The sequence below is a fragment of the Mus musculus genome, chromosome 6 (assembly GCF_000001635.26).
Source record: "Mus musculus strain C57BL/6J chromosome 6, GRCm38.p6 C57BL/6J".
Lineage (NCBI taxonomy): Eukaryota > Metazoa > Chordata > Mammalia > Rodentia > Muridae > Mus > Mus musculus.
This window is the reverse complement of record NC_000072.6, coordinates 64063852-64086318: the sequence shown is the minus strand read 5'-3', so window position 1 is coordinate 64086318 and position 22467 is coordinate 64063852. Positions and strand designations below refer to the sequence as shown.

Genomic DNA, 22467 nt, shown 5'->3' with positions numbered 1-22467 from the left:
CTCTCAATTAATCTACAGCTTTCCAAATTTGATATGTTAATTGGCTATCAAACTCTACTGATTTTCTAAAAGGTGAATGCTGAAGATATGAACTCAGGTCTTCTTGATTCCATGGCATGTATCTTACCCACTGTGCAATTTTTGAAAACTTCCATGACAAAAGTCTGTTTATCTGTAAAAGTTGTATTTTATAGTTCAAGTTGTGTTCATGCAAATCATTCCTAAATTTTCATTTTCTCCTTCAGATATGTACATACTCAATGATATATCATTGTTTTCCCACAGAAAACCAATATGTTCCTTTTCTCTAAGGATTTATATTTTGAAACATTGCAAACAAAATAACCTATATCTCATCTTGCCCATGGCATAGACCATCTTTCTTTTTTTAGGATTCCACTTTATCATTACTTCTTGCAGTCTCCCAATAGCTTCTCAGTGCCCTGAAGGCCTGGCACTTGCACTTGCTTGCATGGATGTAGAGGCTGTAGCCTGGCCCATATCTCTTCTACGGAGTAGTATGAGCCTCTACACAGGTGCCCACCATATATGTTCAGTCCCATCAGTAGAATTTCATAACAGCTCTTTCCCTAGGAATCTGAGAGCATCTGGAGTTATCAATACCCTGCTTAAGACACTATAAGAATGCCTTATTCCATTGGAGATTATGCTATTTTAGTTAAGTGACAGTTGTAGGTTCTCTTCCATGATCTGTGACTTTACCAACACTAGGCAGCTGGCCATGCTTTCCGTGCTAAGCATGATTTCTCTTTGGTTGAGCAGGTCCTAAGTCCATTCAAAGAGTTGTTCATTATGGCCAGGCTATTTATGCTACTACTGAATAGTTAGGGATATCATTCCACACTGGTCTTAGTGGTTCACAATCATCATTGCTGGGTTGGAGCGTTGGTTGATTCTCTCCTTTGGAAGCATACATCATGATTTTTTCATTGGAAGCTTGCATTATGGCTTCTAACCCATGTAAAACATTTGTTATTTCACTTTCTTAGGACTCCTTGCCCTTCTTTTCTTGGCTTGGACCTCCTCATCTTCAAACAACACTCTTTGTTAAGTATGATCTTCAGTCACATATTCCCAGAGCAGCTGCCATCTCTCCTTATACAGAACTGATCACACTTGTAATTATTTTTGATATTTCGATTTTCTTCCCTTATTCTGTGATTTAAAAAGTACAATGTATGGCAGCATTTAATCAATACTTAGTGAATAGAAATATTTTACCTTTGGAAACAGGGAGTATTTTGATATTTTGGGCACTCAAAAAACTCTTTGTCAAACATCAATATGTTTCAATACATATCTTTTAACTACCAACCAATATGAGATTATATACTGCTACATACAGAAACCCCTGGTACACTAGCACTTTCTAGTTATTTTTAAATAAGAATTAAAAATAATTACCACAAGGATTTAAGGAGAAATTGAACAATTAAGCCAATGTGAAAATACTTGAGCCAGAGAATTTTGATTAACTTATATATAGAGGACATATAAACTGGATAGTGATTTTTATTTATAATCACAAATTTTCAACATAATATTTTGCATTTGCTCTTTTGTTTTTAAACAAAGCTGCATTCGTTTCTTTTTAAAACTCAGGTCTGACTTCATCTGAAATACATTTTCATCCTTTATTGATCCATTAAGTAAGTGTCCTTTTGTCAATTTCTTTCCAGATTAGATATTCTCTTCATGTGTTCTCTGCATTTGGAAAATTAATCAACCTTTGTCATTGTATATATGATTGATTCCAGTAGAGGTGTCAGCGAGAGTGTCTCACCATCTGGAACATCTTCCTCAAAGCTCTCGTAGCAACGCCTGTTACTTTTTAGGTCTCTTTTGAGATGCCATAAGGTCCCTCCAAGTCTTTCTAATTATTTTCTATTTTAAGCCAAGTCCCAATTGAACCAGCTCTGTGATGGAAACTTGATTGTACATAGGATGTTTGCTTAAAATACTGTGGAGAAGCCATATGAAAGAGACTAGAGGAAGCAAGACTGGGTCAAAGAAGTAAAACTGAGAAGCTAACAAATGTGATCCAGGATCATGTGTATGTATCTCAAGATTAAGGATTAAGATTTAGTTTGATAGTTGTAGCAGAATTGCCCCCGTCCAATTAATTTAAATATTAATACAACAAGAAGCCTGTGATTGGATAGGGAAAAGGAAGGTGGAGCAGAGACGGGGAGGAGGAAGATGGAGAACCAACAGGATGATTCCAACTCCATGTAGCTTTAAATAGCTACAGGTAGCTGTAATATCACATAGGGATAGAATAATTGGGATAAATTGTCTAATCTAGGTGGGCAGTTTGTATTTGTATCAATTGGTTCTGAAATTATTGTGTGGGCATCTTGTGAATTGAGAGTTTATTGATGTATAAATCTGATTGATTTATTATAAGCTTCTAGAGTTTAGATTTACTAGTTACTGGAATTTGGGAACTCTGATCACAAGGGGTGGATGGCTGAGACGGTATGGGTGGCTCTGAGACAGGCAAACATGAGCTGGGAAGACTGTAGCACAGAGGCTAGCCTAGAGGCGGTGGGACTGAGAGCAGACAGTAGCTGGGTGTAGCACAGGAAGCAGATAGTAACCATTTGGTGTAGAATTCTCTCAGGAAGTGGGGAAAGCAGCAAAACAAAAACTGTAAAGAAATTAAGCTCCATTGCTGTATGCCTTGGCAGACATGTTTAGTGAGAATCTTGGTTTTTTTGAAAAAAAAAAAAAAAAAAACAAACTGAGCACTGGTGGTACATGCCTTTAATCCCAGCACTTGGGAGGCAGAGGAAGGCAGATCTCTTTTTCTTTTTCTTTTATTAGATATTTTCTTTATTTACATTTCAATTGTTATCCCCTTTCCTGGTTTCCCCCTGGAAACCCCCTATCCCCTCCAGGCTCCCCTGCTCACCAACACACCCATTCCTGCTTCCTCGCCCTCGCATTCCCCTGCATTGGAGCATAGAGCCTTCATAGGACCAAGAGCCTGTCCTCGCATTGATGACTGACTAGGCCATCCTCTGCTGCATATGCATCTGGAGCCATGAGTCCCACCATGTGTTTTGTTTGGTTGGTAGTTTAGTCCCTGGTAGCTCTGGGGGTACTGGTTAGTTCATATTGTTGTTCCTCCTATGGGACTGCAAACGCCTTCAGCTCCTTGGGTCCTTTCTCTAGGTCCTTCATTGGGGACCCTGTGCTCAGTCCACTTCAGTAGGAGGATTTCTGAGTTTGAAGCCAGCCTGGACTCACTACAGAGTGAGTTCCAGAACAGCCAGGGCTACACAGAGAAACCTGTCTCTCTTGAAGAGAGAGAGAGAGAGAGAGAGAGAGAGAGAGAGAGAGAGAGAGAGAGAGAGAGAAAGAAAGAAAGAAAGAAAGAAAGAAAGAAAGAAAGAAGGCGTATTATAAAAATATGCTTTCATTTAAACCCCAGGTGTGGGATACAGATTGTCCATACTAGCTGACTATGACTTGCCTAGTGCTCTAGCAGGACTGTGATTTTATCAGCTACAGATAGTTCTTTCAAGTGTCTGAATTCTAGAGTCTCTTCTGAGAGTATATAAATGCTAGGGACCCAAGAGGCTTTGTTTTTGCTATTGGTGGGTTGTTGCTTGTTTGCTGTTGGTTGTGGTTTATTAAGTAACCATGTATAAAGAAGAAATAACCAGAACAAGAAATTAAATAACATGACAGGAAAAATCAAACATGCCTCAAGGAATGTGATGACCCTAATCAGCAGGAAGTAGTCTAGTGATAACTAAGTCCTCTTTCTTCTCTTTCATTTTTTCTTTCCTATTAAATGTTAGGGGGTTGATGGCATAGAAGAAAAATACTCACAAAGTAGACAGAAGTCTGGCTACAGACATTACATGTCTTTCCCATGAATCTTGAGTGTGCACTGTAACACAACATACTCTTCTCTATGAGTTTACAATATACTCTTTCCAATGTGTCTGTACACTACTACTATCACAAGTCTTAGAGACCAAGCTGGAGTACAGCCAATATTCAGTACTAGAGTATAAGCTTTTGAGTAATACTATAAAAGAGTTTGCACTGTGAATCCCATAATATAGACATGTTTTCACTCTGTTTTACAAACATCTGCTGACAGAGTGATAGATGGAATGAATAAAGTACAATTTTTGCAATCATTTCAATATTAAGAATTTTAGCACTATATCTAATCTAGGGTAGAAATCCTATAGGCACTGGTAGAGTTTTCTGCCTCACAGTAGAGAGCAAGAGAAGTTTCAAACCCCAGCGTGTGGTTTAATCAAACCCAAAATAGGAACCACAAGTACCCAAGGTTTCACAGCTCCTGGTAAAAGTTACAGACAGAAGCAAAAGGACTCAACTGGCCCAGCATATGAAAAACAGACAGTCACATTATGGGAGTCACCAACCAGTTCTGTAGAGAATTGGAAATTCATCAAGGGTGCCATAGTTGCCTTAGAGTAAGACCACAGACAGGAGAAGTAAAACAACTTCCAACCCAAGCTACAGTGCCATACAAGAGACTTGAGCTGACAAAAGACAGTATCTGACCTTCAGGACAGGACTAAGGATAGAGCTTCAGATCCTACATATCAATTCCATGACATAAACTGATATTTCAATCATCCTATGAGTCAGTTATATCTTGAATATTGTAACACCTCCATGAAAGAAGGAATTTTTTAAAAAGATAAGACCCAACAAGTATTTCAAAGAGTCAGATGCAGATATTTTCACCCAACCAATGGACAGAAACTGCCTACATCTGTGGTTGAATTAGGGAAAGGCTGGAAGAAGCAAAGAAGGAGGGTGACCCTGTAGGAGGACCAGCCATCTCAATTAACCTGGACCCCTCACACATTGGACCACCAACCAGGCAGCATTCACTAACTGCTATGAGGCCCCCAACACATCTACAGTAGAGGACTGCACTTAACCCTCAAGAGATTGGAGGCCTCCAGGGAGTTTAGAGGTCTGGTTGGGTGGGTATTGGGGGTTGGGAACATCTTCATGGAGACAGGGGCTGAGGAAGAGCTATGGGATATGTAACAGTCAGAGGGTGGATTGGGGAGGGGAGGCAGGAAATAAGATCTGGAGTGTAAAAAATAATTAAATAAAAGAAAAAAAAAAGCAAAAATCTCTCCCAACAAACTAACTCTAGATGTTCAAATTGGAGCATAAAAACAAACACAAAATGGGGAAAAATAAAAATAGTATGCTGTTCAGGGATAGTACTAGTTCTACACTAATGACTTCCAAAGAGAATGATTTGGATAAACTTCTAAAAACAAAGAATTTAAAGGCCTAAGTACAACTATGTCAAAGCAACTCAAGGTTAATACAGTTTCACTCCATGCTCACAAAAATGAACTAAATGATGAGGTCAATCCAATATATGAAAATAGAATTCAATAAAAAGATTTATTGAAAAAAAACTAAATTAAATTAAATCTGGAAATGAAACAGTCAATATAAGCACATGAAAAGCTCAGTGGAAAGCTTCACCAATATGCAAAACAGATTATCTAGAAGATATGGCAGAGTAATTGGACTATTAAGTAAAAATCAATAATAAATTAAACATGTGTGTGTGTGCGGTTGTGAGTGTGTGTGTGTGTTTACAGAACACAAGAGAGCTTAGAGATATGATGAAATGAGCAAAACTCTTAATTATGGGCATAGATTGTGAATATTTACTTTATGCTATATGTTCTAGCTGCACTACCCTTGGACTTTTACACATAGACTCATATCCCCCTACAGAGACAAGTACACATTTATGTTCATAGCTTCTCTATTCATAGTAGTTTGGAGATAGAATCAACCTAGATATCCATCAACAGAAGAATTGAGAAAAATGTGGTACATATACACAATGGAGTATTACTCAGATAAAAAGGAAAATGAAATTTGCAGTTAAACAGATGAAATTTAAAAAAGACAGTGTTGCATGTTTTCTCTCATAGATATGTGCTATGTTTGTTTAACTTGAAGCACAATTAAAAATCAGAATCCAGTGTTTGTGACAGAACACACTTTAAGCAAGGAACAGTAGTTGATTAAAACAATTAAAAATACTGAAGTATATAATACTAAGGTATATAATACACAAAAGCTTAATCAAGAAATGGTGTGGCTGAGAGGGGAACTCAGGGGATAAGGATGAGAGCTAATTCAAGGAGGGGCTTATGAGGAGCCGCAGGATTAAAGCATGATTGGGTGACTAGTTGCATATACGTGGCATGAAAGAAGTGGGTAGGGGGTTTCAGAGGTTACAGGATAAAGTTGGATAAGGATGTGTGCATAAGGGAGGAGAGAATAGTGTGTGATTTAGCTAAAACTAGGGATGCAAGCTTTATGGAAAGACTCTAATATAATAATTTCTAAATAAAACCTAAGGATTTAAATAGAATTACCATGCATGGGTACACAAAGCCCCTAATTGGCATTGGGTTGTAAGTGAAAAATCACAGTGCTAGGCACGGTATACGTCCCTATTAGTTATATTGGTCAAGAATGCCACAGAAGTCACCTAAAACAAAACAGGCTGTTGGTTACCTACAATACCTACATGGGAAGATATATTTCTGAAAATGCCATACATTTTTGCTTCAGGACATTGAGAAATAAATTTAAAACTAAATGTCAAACTTCCTTCTGAATGGCTAAGCTTTTATAGTGCTGAAGGCTGTATGTACACTGCTGGGAGAGAAAAGAAATTGATAGTTTCACCCAGTGCTGGACTCTTCCTACTATAATACTAAACTGTCAGGTGACATCTCCCTACTAGTGCAGTACTGGCACGGTTGCTATGGGGTAACTAACCATTTTACTCTTATTTTTAAACTGTTCACAAGAGAATATTTCATGGCTTCTATTGTAATTCTGACCAGAAGCCCATGGCTACTGAGGTTCTATATCCTATTACACTTTGGTATAATGTCATGTTGGCAAATTACCTTCTAAATATTTCTCTCTATGTCCATAACATGGGCTGCTCTAAAACTTGATGAGAGAAGGTGTTAAACATGGTCAGAATTTTTTTTTGAGGGTGCTCCAAATTGCAGCTTTTCTCACACTCATGCATATATGGGCAGTATAAATTTTGCTTAATGGGTTATCAAAACAACAAAAATAATACATGAAATAGAGAAGAAGGCATGTCAAAAGTACAATGGGAGATAGAGGAGGGAAAGGAAAGGTGTGTATGATCATATTTATTATATATATATATATATATATATATATATATATATATATATATATATATGAAAATCTTAAAAATAAAAATATCATAAAATTAAAAGATAATAGGCAAACAAATATTTAAACCAAAAATTAAGAATATTTAACTAGTCAAGAGTGGGCACAGGTTACCATTTAAAGACTAAGGATTCTGTAGAAAAACATAGGCTATCTTCTTTTATGGGCATGGTATAGCTGTGCTATCTGCCTGAGAGACGATACATTCTGCCCTGTCTACAATAATTTATACATGTTATAAAGAGATGCTTTCAGCTGTGGTTCTTGAGTCTCTTGTCTGTCTGTAGATAACTTCTACTTTTTATATCTGATCAACATCTAATGATTCTAAATATTTAATAAAACATGTTTGAAAGCTCATTATCTATTATGAATCATCAACAAATTCACTTATATCACACATCCACTTCTTCTTAATACCAACATTGCAACAACAATTAAACTTAAGTTAAAAATTGTTATGATAAAGAATGCAAAAACACTCCAAATGCAAGGGCAGCCATAAAAATATAATGTGGCATCATGTCATTATAATTCAGACTAAGTTTTCAGGACTTGGAATTTATACACCCCTTTTGAATATGAAGTGCATATCTGAAGGGAATTATGCAATAGCTATTCAAGATAGTAATCCATAATTATAATATTAAATAATTACTTCAAATATAAAAGTACAACATCAAATCATTTCATATATCAAACTGGTACTTATGAAACATCCAAATGTTATGGTGTCTCTTTCTTTTGTACTATAGTTTCATTGAATAAGTATTTCCTAAGTAACCCCTTAGGCAACTGTTCTCTTTTGAGAGAAAGCTGGGAAAACAGATAGATGCAGGTTCCTGTGTCCTCTCCAAATCAGGCATTAATAAATTGGCAGATCAGACTCTTGTTCAACAACCTCCCTTGGATTCACACCTGCCAGCTCTCTGCAGAGATAGTGCTGGGAGATTTTGGCAACACCTTAATTTCTATTTGTTTTATTCATTCTCCACTGAAAAAATGTTCCTCTGCCAGTGTGTTCAACATATCTCATTCTTAAATACTTTGGTTGTTAGCCTAAATTCTCAGCAAAGTGTTTCTTCATAAAACGGAAACAGTATCAACATCAACATCACTCTATTCTGCATTGAAAAATCACCTCCCTCCACTTCCTGTTCTTTGGGCATCCATTTTACATGCAATGTGAAAATTTCCTAGACATTTCACTGTCTTTTCTAAATGTGTGCATATTTCAAATGACTAGCCATTTTTCTTTTTGTTTCAGAAAAGAAAGGCAAATGTATGAGAAAAGAAAACGAACAGGTAAGGTAAGCGTCATAAAGTTCCTGACTGCTGTCTCCCGTCTAAAGGGCACAAAGGAAGATTGTTTGTTTTATTAATCATTTCATTTTAAATCAAAGAAACTGTGCAAGACAAACGAAGGATGTCAGCAAGGACGACATGACAAAGAGGCTAATCAACTGCAGAGTGCTTATACCGCTGAGAAGAGACAAATGGCAGAAACTGTCTTCTGGGTATGGAGCAGGTAGCTAAGCAGAGTCAGGTCACCCTGGCATGCCACCCACTGCCAGGGAAGAAGTCTACAATCGTTACCCAAAATAGTCCACTGTACAGGAACGTGTTAACTGTTTATAAATCATGTTCATAATAGAAGATAATGTCCTTACATCCAATGGCTTATCTTATCTTGTATCACTCAAGTGAGAAACCATGAAGCCTATTGTGAGTGTTTTCAGCTGATGATGTGGGTGATAAATCAAAAGACAAAGGAACAACATTTTGTTCCTTGTAAGATGCAGTGTAAAGCTTTTGTTTCTTTACCCTAAAGGCACAACCATAGCAATTTAGATTTCACACCCTCCAGTTCTCTTCTTGCATAATTTATCTTATAAAGAAGACCTCACTTTTCTATATATCTTTGACTTTTATAAATATTGCATTCATCCATTTTCTAGTCTGAGTTTGCAGCATTGTCAATTAAAGAAAAAACCAAACCTGTAAAAAACACCTAGCCACACACCCACCTGCCTTCTCACCCAGCTTTGCGTGCCAATGCAGAGCAGGGCCCTGCTGCCCATAGATAGTTACCTTCTTGATGGTCTCCAGCATGGACCGCCCTCCTTGCCAGGGCTTGGAGTTTTTCCTGATACAGGACAAGCTTGCCATGCTGTGCCACTTACGGTCCTCCAGCTTCTTATGGAAGGCATTCGCAAGCAGAAGCACCGTGTCATAGATGTAAAGGTTAGAAATCTGGAAAGAAAGTAGACAGGAGTCATTAGGCCCTCCACTCTAGCCATCCACATGTAGTGACGACAGCTTGGCAGCACTCTCCTGACATCCATGCATGCTTCACTGTGTTGCTTACTAGGCAGGACATTTTTCTTTTCATTCCTTAGCTAGTTCTACCACAGAGAACAAGGTCTATCAGATTGTATACCTCAATTGCTTTTCTGGCTTATTTGGGTATGAAAGAGAAAACTAAAAAAGAGTAATTTTGACAGAGGCAAGGATACTGTTAATATCAGTGCTTAGAAAAATCACCTGGCCCTTATTTCTCTCTGACAGGCAGACATCCTGAGACACTAAAATCGAAGGAGACCCTGAGTAAGAAAGTTTCTCAGTAAGTCACATTTCTGTGTTTTAATTACTCATATGGATGCAACTATCAACATTGTTTCAAATCTGATCTTATATGACTGTCATCGGATCCAAAGTGGGAAACAATCACTTTTGTGTGCTTATAGAGAACTCTGTAATGAGGAAGGACAGTTATCAGAAATATTCATGGACATCAGAATGACTAAGAGCTGTGGGGATACAGACACCACGATCGACAGCCAAGACAAATGCTACAACCAGCCGTTTGCACTTGTGCTTATGGTAACTTTTTTTGTCTACAGCAACCAACCATGCTTTCTACATGGGGGGGCTAACTGAATTACCACTGAGTTTTCCCCAAGGTCTATTGCAATCCTTAAATAACTCTTGCTAGGACCACCATCCACACTATCAATTATTTACCAATATTGCCTAGTTTTTAAGAGGAGATTAGAATTTATCCAGGATGCATGGCCATGAGAAGAGGTAAGAGGTCAGAAAAAGCCACCAAATGTCATTTATTGCCTCTCAGAAGGAAAACTTAAAATAAAGCTGAGCAAGAGAGGTAGTGATAGAAACTCATTTTCACCTTGAAGCACTCCGGTTTTCTTAGGTTTTCAAGGGTCACATTTTCACAGTTTTTCCTGCAAACCACGAAGAGGCTATGCAGATTGTCAGTGATTGTAATTAATCAAGAAGGAAATTCACAACGTCGTCTCCACACATTACAGAATGCTGCAATGATCCAGCCACTGGGATAATTAGAGTCTGATGCTATGCACAGCCTTTAGACAGTGTCCCAACAGTACTTTGTGGGTTTCGTTTCACATTTCAGAGAATCTTTAATCATCTGGGATTGTTACACATCATTTTATGTGCAAATTTATAGAAGAGGCACACTAGTAGATGTGGGAATTTCTTTGACGGGGCATTGAAGACACTTATGGATGCTTTAAGACTGAAGTAATTTTTATAAGGAAATATCCGGGTGGACTGTTACTATCACCTAACACAGGTAACTAACTGTTGGAGAAACTAGGTTAGACTGGAAGAAATCTACTATGAATGAAGTGTGAGATCTGAAGCTAAAAGTAGCCCGTGAATTTTTGTCAGGAAGAGAGTGCAAGGATTCAATAGAAAAATGAAAAGACACATGAAAGTCGATCTGGTCATACTTGATAACCAACAGAAATCTTTCAACAGAATTCTCAAAATGACATGAATGATGTGCCCTGCTCAGCCTCTCTTGAACTACTCTTCACCCCTGCTTCCCACCTGTCCTGGACCACTCTTCACTCCTGCTTCCCACCTGTCCTGGACCACTTTTCACACCTGCCTCCCAGGCTGTCCATACACTAGCTTCCTAGCTTCCTCCACCTTTATCTACACTTGGACCCTCCCTTTGCTTTGTGAGCAATCACCTGACAGAATCCTTCCCTGTGCTTGCTTGTTTGCTTGCTTTGTTTTCTTTCTTCCTTCCTTTCTTTCTTCCTTTCTTTCTTTCTTTCTTTCTTTCTTTCTTTCTTTCTTTCTTTCTTTCTTCCTTCCTTCCTTCCTTCCTTCCTTCCTTCCTTCCTTTCTTTCTTTCTTTCCTTCTTTCTTTCTTTCTTTCTTTCTTTCTTTCTTTTCTCTCCAAATTGCTAACTTTGTCATGTTCTGTTCAAAGGTTACACAGTAGGAGAATACTTCTGATAATCCTTCTTTGTGCTTGATGACCTAGGCAGTCCTTTAAAGGGTAATTTATTTCATGAAAGTTTCATAGAGGAATGTACTAAATACCTGTTTCCACTAATGCTTCCACTCTCTTTTATCCTCTTCCTACCCTGACCACCCATCCCCTTACTGTTACCAATTGCCTATCCATTTCATGTATTTTGCTTCTTCTTTTATCCACTGCGTTTAAACAGGACCACTTTCCAGTACATTGGATGGAGGTATCTATTCAAGCAGAAGTAGCTGTGTCACTCCTCAAAGACAATGACTTCTCCTCCCCAAAAGGTCTTGACAGCCATCTTTTCTGTGGCTCCAAGAACACTCAGTTCATCCCTCCACTGAAAAACCATTGTACTGTTAAGGCTTTTAAAAGTTTTGAATGAAGATGCATGCTGCATGTCCTTGCTTTTATTATTATTATTATTATTATTATTATTATTATTATTTTATGTGTTCTGTCTTCTTCCTACTTTTTCTAATCCTCTCTTGACTCACCAAATAGTCTGGAACATACTTGGCTTACACAATTGCCAAAAGAAGTCAAAGAGTGGGACAAGTGGAGAGAAGAACGTCAAGTTGAAAGGTGATTTGAATTACGACAGAAAATTAAGACATAAGGAATTTGGACATTGTTGTTGTTGTTGTTTTGTTTTTTGTTTTTTTTTCCATACCTGACAGTACAGTCTTTTTCTTCATACCTAAGAGCTGTTTTCTGAGCACCCGTGCTCGCTGTAACAGCAAGTGCTTTTTGAGCCTGACATATGAGAGATGTTTCCAATGCCTGCCTGCTTCCCTCCGTTTGTCCACATTGCAAACAGCGTGGTCAGAAAGCAATGCTGACTTATTCTGAGCTGTCAATTCTACTCTGTTACTTCTTCCTCAAGCAGGTTCTCATTCTCCTTTGAGGTTCACATTTGCTCATCTCCCTTTCAACAGCATCTAGTGACCTTATGATCACTGCCTTCATGAGGTCTTTGACTCCTCCCTCACAGTGATGCCAAGCCATCTGTCTCAGGATGTAAAGAGTTGGTTTCAAGTTTTATGCACACTTTCAACCCTTACACACGAATGACTGAAAATCTGAACACAATCCTGTGTCTTACAATCTTGCATGCCAGCATCCGATCTCCCATAACTGATCCATGTTCCTGCTATCACACCTGTTCTCTGACACCAGCAAACCTCCAGAAACCATCTGTCACTTTCCCTGAAATACTCTCTGTCCTTCTGCTGATCACTGCTGGGTACAGTTTCTAGGTTGCCTGCCACACTAGACCTCTTCCTTTGTATGTCTCCTGTTTCTCCTTTCCATAAAAAGTTTAGTAACTAGAACCGACACATTAATGCAGATGTGAGCTGACTAGGAGATTGGAGTGGGAGACCGTCTCTCTCTTGATCTTGGCAAAGTGCTTTTGACACAGAGTCCAAGACTGTATTAAAGTGGTTCACAGCAGATTTGACTTGCACTGTGATCATATTGAATTTGCCTTCAAAGTAACGTTTTTGAGCAGCTGTCAGGCCAAGGCTCTTCCACCTAGATTTTACGTAATTGACTGTGGAATTACTTGATTTCTGTGGAATTTCAACCTTAAGGATTATTACAAGTCAATACTAACAGTTCTGACCTTGATTGTGTAATGCTACATAATCTTTTCCCTCATAGGTTCATGTCCTTTACAATTTTGATCAAGTGGAGATTGACACATGAAGAATTAAATTGGAGGACAGAGGATATTTATCTAGGCACGGTGGAAGATTCTGGCTCTGTACTTCTCAAACTGACCTTAAAAGAGTAGCTGGTGGCAAGCAGTACACATCAGAATGTATTCGGTGCCACAGAATAAAGTTAAAGTGTATTCTAGGTGTAGCAAATCCTTAGAGATTTGATTGACATTTATAGGTGATTCAGTTTTACTCAATGACTTAGAGAAAAAGAGTTTGGTTTACAAATTATTTGAAATAATTTAGTTTTATAAAAATATCTAATGTTATAATTTTAAAGTAAATATATAATAACATTTTTAGTATTTGAACACTTTCCTATTGACAGAATGTATTGACATTTATCCTTCGGATTGAGAATGTCTGAGTGGTATCTACCTTGCTGGACTTTTCAATGTCTTTCTGTAGGAGTTCTGAAAAAAATTGCCAAATATTATATAAACTCAGTTTGTAATGCATAACACTGTTAGTCCTCCAAAAATAGTAAACAGATTAAAAAAAACTATTTGAAAATAGTTTAGTTTGTCTTTGCTTGTTATTAAAAAAAAAGCTCTGTTTTCTTATATGAAGTAATCAAAAACTTACTAACATATTTTACAACTTATACAAATATGTGTAGTATTGCACACTACTATCATTTATTATACTAATCTTAAAAGAACTGCTCCCTTTTGTCTTGAAGATTGTAATAGTAAATCAATCTCTGGGGCTTTGATTCTGCCTCCCACATTTTCCATTTTTCTTTCTAAATTCCATGAGTGGCATTCTGATCATATCTGCTAGTTCACTGATTGCTCTGGGCAATTACTTAGCAAGCCTAGTTTAAGCATGGATGTATAACCTTCAAATCTTCAAAGCAAGACTGGGTATGGTTGTATAAGCCTTTAATCCCAAGACTTGGGAGACAAAGGCAGTGGATCTCTGTGTGGTCAAGGAAAGTTTAGTCCATAGAGTGAGTTCCAGGATAGCCAGGGCTACATAGAAAAAAAAAAACCTGTGTCAAAAAATAATAAATAATAATAACAAACTTCAAACCCTTGTGTTTTCTAATCCACTGATTTACATTCTGTAATGAGTTTTGTTTGTACAAGGCCAGCTTTGTCCCTCTAAATTGCATTCATGGTCTTAACCCTCCTAACAACCTAACACTGGAAAGACAGGTTTTCTTGGAAAAACTGGGGAGCCTTCGCTTTTCTCTCCATTGTACCCAAGCTAACAAAGCTTCAGCATGCAGGAAAGGCTGCTTCCCCAAACTCCAGTGCTCACCCTGTCACTGTTACTTATGATACAACTTCAGCTAATCCAGGGTTATTTGCTTTTTGATATCCAATTTAAGATTTATGAAATTTGTCTTCAATGGTCTCCAAACCTTTTCCCCCTTTCTTAATGCATTTAAAAGGCAATGGCTAGGAGCACACTGGCAGGTCTGTAGTTCCTCATCCCTCAGCACATAAGTCCACTCTATGTTAGAATTCAATTTCTAGCCTTGGTGCACACCTGAGCCCTATTTGCATACTTGCATTCATAAGCATTGCTTTCAGCTGGGCACTCCAGAATGCTGAGATAAAAATCTATTTGTGGTCCCCCTCATCACCTGCTTTGCCTCACAGACCTGAGCTGAGTGGGCTTCTTTTCCTAAAGAGCTTTCTACTCCTGAACTGCCAGGCAGTGAGAACCCAGTGAGAATTTATTGCAGAGATTTAGCTGCTTTCTCTAACTAGAGTGAAATAAAGCTTTAAACCTGGGAAGGGCTGAGTACCAAGATCTCTGCTTGTAGTGGAATACTTTAAATTCAAGAGCTCTGAACACATTCTCTCAATTATGTAAATCTTTCCATATAAAAAGTTTGTCACTTCTCATTTTCATATAGTAAATATTTAGTATAATTCTATCAGACATAAGAGGTAAGCTAATATGAAACAAACAATTTTCCCCCAAAATAACCTCTTTTTGATCTCTTTTATTTGTAGATTTGAGGACAAAAGGTGGGGTTGTGTGTCTGCAGGACCCCCTTCCTTCCCCTGAGTGTGGGTGGGGACACAGAGAGAAAGTGCTTGTTGTGTGGTTATTCAAAACAACGGTTACATTGTTAAGCAAATGGATTTTGATGCTCTCTGTTTTCCACAAATGTCAGTCATTGGTGTTCCTAAGTGTTGTTTATATTTCCTGATACTTCTTTTGATGCAAACAGATTTTTTTTCCATTTTTTATTAGGTATTTAGCTCATTTACATTTCCATGTTGTACAAGCCTGCACTCCCACCAACAATGGAGGAGTGTTCCTCTTTCTCCACATCCACGCCAGCATCTGCTGTCACCTGAATTTTTGATCTTAGCCATTCTGACTGGTGTGAGGTGGAATCTCAGGGTTGTTTTGATTTGCATTTCCCTGATGATTAAGGATGTTGAACATTTTTTCAGGTGCTTCTCTGCCATTCGGTATTCCTCAGGTGAGAATTCTTTGTTCAGTTCTGAGCCCCATTTTTTAATGGGGTTATTTGATTTTCTGAAGTCCACCTTCTTGAGTTCTTTATATATGTTGGATATTAGTCCCCTATCTGATTTAGGATAGGTAAAGATCCTTTCCCAATCTGTTGGTGGTCTTTTTGTCTTATTGACGGTGTCTTTTGCCTTGCAGAAACTTTGGAGTTTCATTAGGTCCCATTTGTCAATTCTCGATCTTACAGCACAAGCCATTGCTGATCTGTTCAGGAATTTTTCCCCTGTGCCCATATCTTCAAGGCTTTTCCCCACTTTCTCCTCTATAAGTTTCAGTGTCTCTGGTTTTATGTGAAGTTCCTTGATCCACTTAGATTTGACCTTAGTACAAGGAGATAAGTATGGATCGATTCGCATTCTTCTACATGATAACAACCAGTTGTGCCAGCACCAATTGTTGAAAATGCTGTCTTTCTTCCACTGGATGGTTTTAGCTCCCTTGTCGAAGATCAAGTGTCCATAGGTGTGTGGGTTCATTTCTGGGTTTTCAATTCTATTCCATTGGTCTACTTGTCTGTCTCTATACCAGTACCATGCAGTTTTTATCACAATTGCTCTGTAGTAAAGCTTTAGGTCTGGCATGGTGATTCCGCCAGAAGTTCTTTTATCCTTGAGAAGACTTTTTGCTATCCTAGGTTTTTTGTTATTCCAGACAAATTTGCAAATTGCTCCTTCCAATTCGTTGAAGAATTGAGTTGGAATTTTGATGGGGATTGCATTGAATCTGTAGATTGCTGTTGGCAAGATAGCCATTTTTACAATGTTGATCCTGCCTATCCATGAGCATGGGAGATCTTTCCATCTTCTGAGATCTTCCTTAATTTCTTTCTTCAGAGATTTGAAGTTTTTATCATACAGATCTTTCACTCCTTAGTTAGAGTCACGCCAAGATATTTTATATTATTTGTGACTATTGAGAAGGGTGTTGTTTCCCTAATTTCTTTCTCAGCCTGTTTATTCTTTGTATAGAGAAAGGCCATTGACTTGTTTGAGTTTATTTTATATCCAGCTACTTCACCGAAGCTGTTTATCAGGTTTAGGAGTTCTCTGGTAGAATTTTTAGGGTCACTTATATATACTATCATATCATCTGCAAAAAGTGATATTTTGACTTCCTCTTTTCCAATTTGTATCCCCTTGATCTCCTTTTGTTGTCGAATTGCTCTGGCTAATACTTCAAGTACTATGTTGAAAAGGTAGGGAGAAAGTGGGCAGCCTTGTCTAGTCCCTGATTTTAGTGGGATTGCTTCCAGCTTCTCTCCATTTACTTTGATGTTGGCTACTGGTTTGCTGTAGATTGCTTTTATCATGTTTAGGTATGGGCCTTGAATTCCTGATCTTTCCAAAACTTTTATCATGAATGGGTGTTGGATCTTGTCAAATGCTTTTTCTGCATCTAACGAGATGATCATGTGGTTTTTGTCTTTGAGTTTGTTTATATAATGGATTACATTGATGGATTTTCGTATATTAAACCATCCCTGCATCCCTGGAATAAAACCTACTTGGTCAGGATGGATGATTGCTTTAATGTGTTCTTGGATTCGGTTAGCGAGAATTTTATTGAGGATTTTTGCATCGATATTCATAAGAGAAATTGGTCTGAAGTTCTCTATCTTTGTTGGGTCTTTCTGTGGTTTAGGTATCAGAGTAATAGTGGCTTCATAAAATGAGTTGGGTAGAGTACCTTCTACTTCTATTTTGTGAAATAGTTTGTGCAGAACTGGAATTAGATCTTCTTTGAAGGTCTGATAGAACTCTGCACTAAACCCATCTGGTCCTGGGCTTTTTTTGGCTGGGAGACTATTAATAACTGCTTCTATTTCTTTAGGTGATATGGGACTGTTTAGATGGTCAACTTGATCCTGATTCAACTTTGGTACCTGGTATCTGTCCAGAAATTTGTCCATTTCGTCCAGGTTTTCCAGTTTTGTTGAGTATAGCCTTTTGTAGAAGGATCTGATGGTGTTTTGGATTTCTTCAGGATCTGTTGTTATGTCTCCCTTTTCATTTCTGATTTTGTTAATTAGGATTTTGTCCCTGTGCCCTTTAGTGAGTCTAGCTAAGGGTTTATCTATCTTGTTGATTTTCTCAAAGAACCAACTCCTCGTTTGGTTAATTCTTTGAATAGTTCTTCTTGTTTCCACTTGGTTGATTTCACCCCTGAGTTTGATTATTTCCTGCCGTCTACTCCTCTTGGGTGAATTTGCTTCCTTTTTTTCTAGGGCTTTTAGATGTGTTGTCAAGCTGCTAGTATGTGTTCTCTCCCGTTTCTTCTTGGAGGCACTCAGAGCTATGAGTTTCCCTCTTAGAAATGCTTTCATTGTGTCCCATAGGTTTGGGTACGTTGTGGCTTCATTTTCATTAAACTCTAAAAAGTCTTTAATTTCTTTCTTTATTCCTTCCTTGACCAAGGTATCATTGAGAAGAGTGTTATTCAGTTTCCACGTGAATGTTGGCTTTCCATTATTTATGTTGTTATTGAAGATCAGTCTTAGGCCATGGTGGTCTGATAGGATACATGGGACAATTTCAATATTTTTGTATCTATTGAGGCCTGTTTTGTGACCAATTATATGGTCAATTTTGGAGAAGGTCCCGTGAGGTGCTGAGAAGAAGCTATATCCTTTTGTTTTAGGATAAAATGTTCTGTAGATATCTGTCAGGTCCATTTGTTTCATAACTTCTGTGAGTTTCACTGTGTCCCTGTTTAGTTTCTGTTTCCACGATCTGTCTTTTGAAGAAAGTGGTGTGTTGAAGTCTCCCACTATTATTGTGTGAGGTGCAATGTATGCTTTGAGCTTTACTAAAGTGTCTCTAATGAATGTGGCTGCCCTTGCATTTGGTGCGTAGATATTCAGAATTGAGAGTTCCTCTTGGAGGATTTTACCTTTGATAAGTATGAAGTGTCCCTCCTTGTCTTTTTTGATAACTTTGGGTTGGAAGTCGATTTTATCCGATATTAAAATGGCTACTCCAGCTTGTTTCTTCAGTCCATTTGCTTGGAAAATTGTTTTCCAGCCTTTCACTCTGAGGTAGTGTCTGTCTTTTTCCCTGAGATGGGTTTCCTGTAAGCAGCAGAATGTTGGGTCCTGTTTGTGTAGCCAGTCTGTTAGTCTATGTCTTTTTATTGGGGAATTGAGTCCATTGATATTAAGAGATATTAAGGAAAAGTAATTGTTGCTTCCTTTTATTTTTGTTGTTAGAGTTGGCATTCTGTTCTTGTGGCTGTCTTCTTTTTGGTTTGTTGAATGATTACTTTCTTGGTTGTTCTAGGGCGTGATTTCCGTCCTTGTATTGCTTCTTTTCTGTTATTATCCTTTGAAGGGCTGGATTCGTGGAAAGATATTGTGTGAATTTGTTTTTGTCGTGGAATACTTTGGTTTCTCCATCTATGGTAATTGAGAGTTTGGCCGGGTATAGTAGCCTGGGCTGGCATTTGTGTTCTCTTAGTGTCTGTATAACATCTGTCCAGGCTCTTCTGGCTTTCATAGTCTCTGGTGAAAAGTCTGGTGTAATTCTGATAGGCCTTCCTTTATATGTTACTTGACCTTTCTCCCTTACTGCTTTTAATATTCTATCTTTATTTAGTGCATTTGTTGTTCTGATTATTATGTGTCGGGAGGAATTTCTTTTCTGGTCCAGTCTATTTGGAGTTCTGTAGGCTTCTTGTATGATCATGGGCATCTCTTTTTTTATGTTTGGGAAGTTTTCTTCTATTATTTTGTTGAAGATATTAGCTGGCCCTTTAAGTTGAAAATCTTCATTCTCATCAATTCCTATTATCCGTAGGTTTGGTCTTCTCATTGTGTCCTGCATTACCTGGATGTTTTGAGTTAGGATCCTTTTGCATTTTGTATTTTCTTTGACTGTTGTGTCGATGTTCTCTATGGAATCTTCTGCACCTGAGATTCTCTCTTCCATTTCTTGTATTCTGTTGCTGATGCTCGCATCTATGGTTCCAGATCTCTTTCCTAGGGTTTCTATCTCCAGCGTTGCCTCGCTTTGGGTTTTCTTTATTGTGTCTACTTCCCCTTTTAGTTCTAGTATGGTTTTGTTCATTTCCATCACCTGTTTGGATGTGTTTTCCTGTTTTTCTTTAATGATTTCTACCTGTTTGGCTGTGTTTTCCTGCTTTTCTTTAAGGGCCTGTAACTCTTTAGCAGTGCTCTCCTGTAATTCTTTAAGTGACTTATGAAAGTCCTTCTTGATGTCCTCTATCATCATCATGAGAAATGATTTTAAATCTGTGTCTAGATTTTCGGTTGTGTTGGGATGCCCAGGACTAGGTGGGGTGGGAGTGCTGCGTTCTGATGATGGTGAGTGGTCTTGATTTCTGTTAGTAGGATTCTTACGTTTGCCTTTTGCCATCTGGTAATCTCTGAAGCTAGCTGTTTTAGTTGTCACTGTTAAGAGCTTGTTCTTCAGGTGACTCTGTTAGCCTCTATAAGCAGACCTGGAGGGTAGCACTCTCCTTGGTTTCAGTGGGCAGAGTATTCTCTGCAGGCAAGCTCTCTTCTTGCAGGGCAGGTACCCAGATATCTGGTGTTCGAACCAGACTCCTGGCAGAAGTTGTGTTCCACTCACTAGAGGTCTTAGGATCTCGTGTGGAATCCTGTGTGGGCCCTTTCCTGTGTTGGGCAAGACTCTGCTGGCAGGTAGCCCGGGGCTCGAGTGGAGTGGAAGGGGTTTGTGCCCCAGATCAAGCCCGGGTAGCCTGCTTCCCTATGTACCGCAGTCTCGGTTCCGCGGGATTGGATTGGGGCAGGCGCTGTGTTCCACTCACCAGAGGTCTTAGGATCCCGTGGGGAGTCCCGTGTGGGCCCTTGCGGGTGTTGGGCAAGACTCTGCTTGCAGGTAGCCCGGGGCTCGAGTCGAGCGGAAGGCGCAAACAGATTTTAATATTTCATAATTTTCTAAGTTAAACTTACTTTATGTTTTTCTTAATTTAGATTCCTGTCATTTTCGCGTTATCCTCACAATCAGTTATGATGTAAAGAACTCATCACAAACATAAAATTAAAAGTAACACTAACATGTAGACAGCCAGTGTAAGGCTTCAGAGTCTCTTACATGGGACATGCTAAACCTAAATTCCCTTAAAACATAGTAAGGAGCAGCTATTTGAATATTAAATAATCTTGGAGCCATGGGATTAATACAAATAAATATGAGGAAATGTTAGGGTAAATGGCAATCTTCTAAGCAGCCCATGAGTGAGGAGGCTGTGGAATTAGCTAAGACTGTGTTTTACACAATTACCTTATAAGATATTGTGGGGAACAAATTAGTCATCTTATAGGTGTGTTTCCACATTATTAAAACAATTCTAGGGAGTAAAAATATTTTCTGTATTTAACTTTTTAAAGGATGAGAATTCTGAAATATATATATATATATATATATATATATATATATATATATATTGATTTGCAAAATTAATGGTAACTAATCTTTGCTGATACCTAATGGTTACCCAATGGTTACTCGGATGTTGACATAGCACTCCTGCAGTACACATGGAGACTGCTGTACCATGCAGCTTTGTTTTGCTGTATAGCCCTGTACTGACTGCGCATATAAGTGAATGTGACAGATTGATTCTTTCTTCCTAATGCCTTTTGCAGGGCTGGAGAAGTCATGGCCCCCTGCTGCTGGTGCTTGCTTTCCTTAACACCAGCTTCCAAAGAACAGATTGAGATCTCCAGTTCAAGAGGAAAATAGCTGATAGGATTTTTCTTAAAAAAAAAAAAAGAAAGAAAGAAAGAAAGAAAGGGAAGGGAAGGGAAGGGAAGGGAAGGGAAGGGAAGGGAAGGGAAGGGAAGGGGAAAGAAATAGTTTCCAAGAGCTGTCTAAAAGACAGGTTTCTGAGTAAACTTTGTAAACTTGGTACTTTGCAGTCTCCTATTCAGAAATTTGTGTTTAATTTGAAATTCTTTCTGTAATAGCAAGGGTGCCATTGTCCCTTGTGTGAGTTGGATATGGGCAAAGAGTACCACGGTGCATTTTGAACGTTAAATATGCCTTCATTTATTTTTTCTTTTTTAAGAAAGAGTTAAAGTTCTTCAATCTAGAAATCGTTTTAAAAGGGAATAAATATCTCTGCCTTTTATGTCACAGAATTCAAGCAATTCTGTTCACTTAATACTTTGAAGTGCAGCCTTGTGTCAATCACAGTCCCACTCCAGGAAATGCCCTGTATCTGCTTGTTTGCTTAGAAGGAAGGAAGAGTCACTTATTGTATTTTTATTAAGAAAGTGGGCATCCTTTTCCTACAATAGGATCAAAGGGATCAAAGACAAAGGCTCTTTGCACTCCCTGCCAAAGGCACTTAGAAGTCAGGGGATAGACTGTGCCCCAGAACAATAATGTATGCCACCTCATTCTAGTGTCACTCAGAGATTTCATCCCAGACCCCCGAAGATGCACCGTGGAAGATATACCCCATCCTTTAAGACCCACCTCCATATTCTGTGCAAAGGGATCCTTCGGATCACACAGTGATGAAGAAATTCGATGGTTGCCACGGAAACAGCGCTGACTTATATTCTGGGGGACTGGAAATGTCTGCCGAATTATTGTTAACCTTCCAATGGACCTTCTGACAAGTTCCTGAACATCCACATCATTTATTTCCTAAAAGATAAGA

General features: G+C 38.4%; 1 protein-coding gene across 2 annotated transcripts in view; it reads right to left on the bottom strand.

Annotated features, from left to right (window-relative positions):
- The window catches only part of Grid2 (glutamate receptor, ionotropic, delta 2), a 1448316-nt gene that overhangs the window by 618003 nt on the left and 807846 nt on the right, over positions 1-22467 (bottom strand). For both annotated transcript variants that reach the window (NM_001370966.1, NM_008167.3), the window contains exons 6-7: positions 22281-22454; positions 9376-9537 (exon numbers count right to left, since the gene is read on the bottom strand). In NM_001370966.1, the coding sequence (NP_001357895.1) occupies positions 9376-9537; positions 22281-22454 (336 nt within the window). The remainder of the gene's footprint in view (positions 1-9375; positions 9538-22280; positions 22455-22467) is intronic.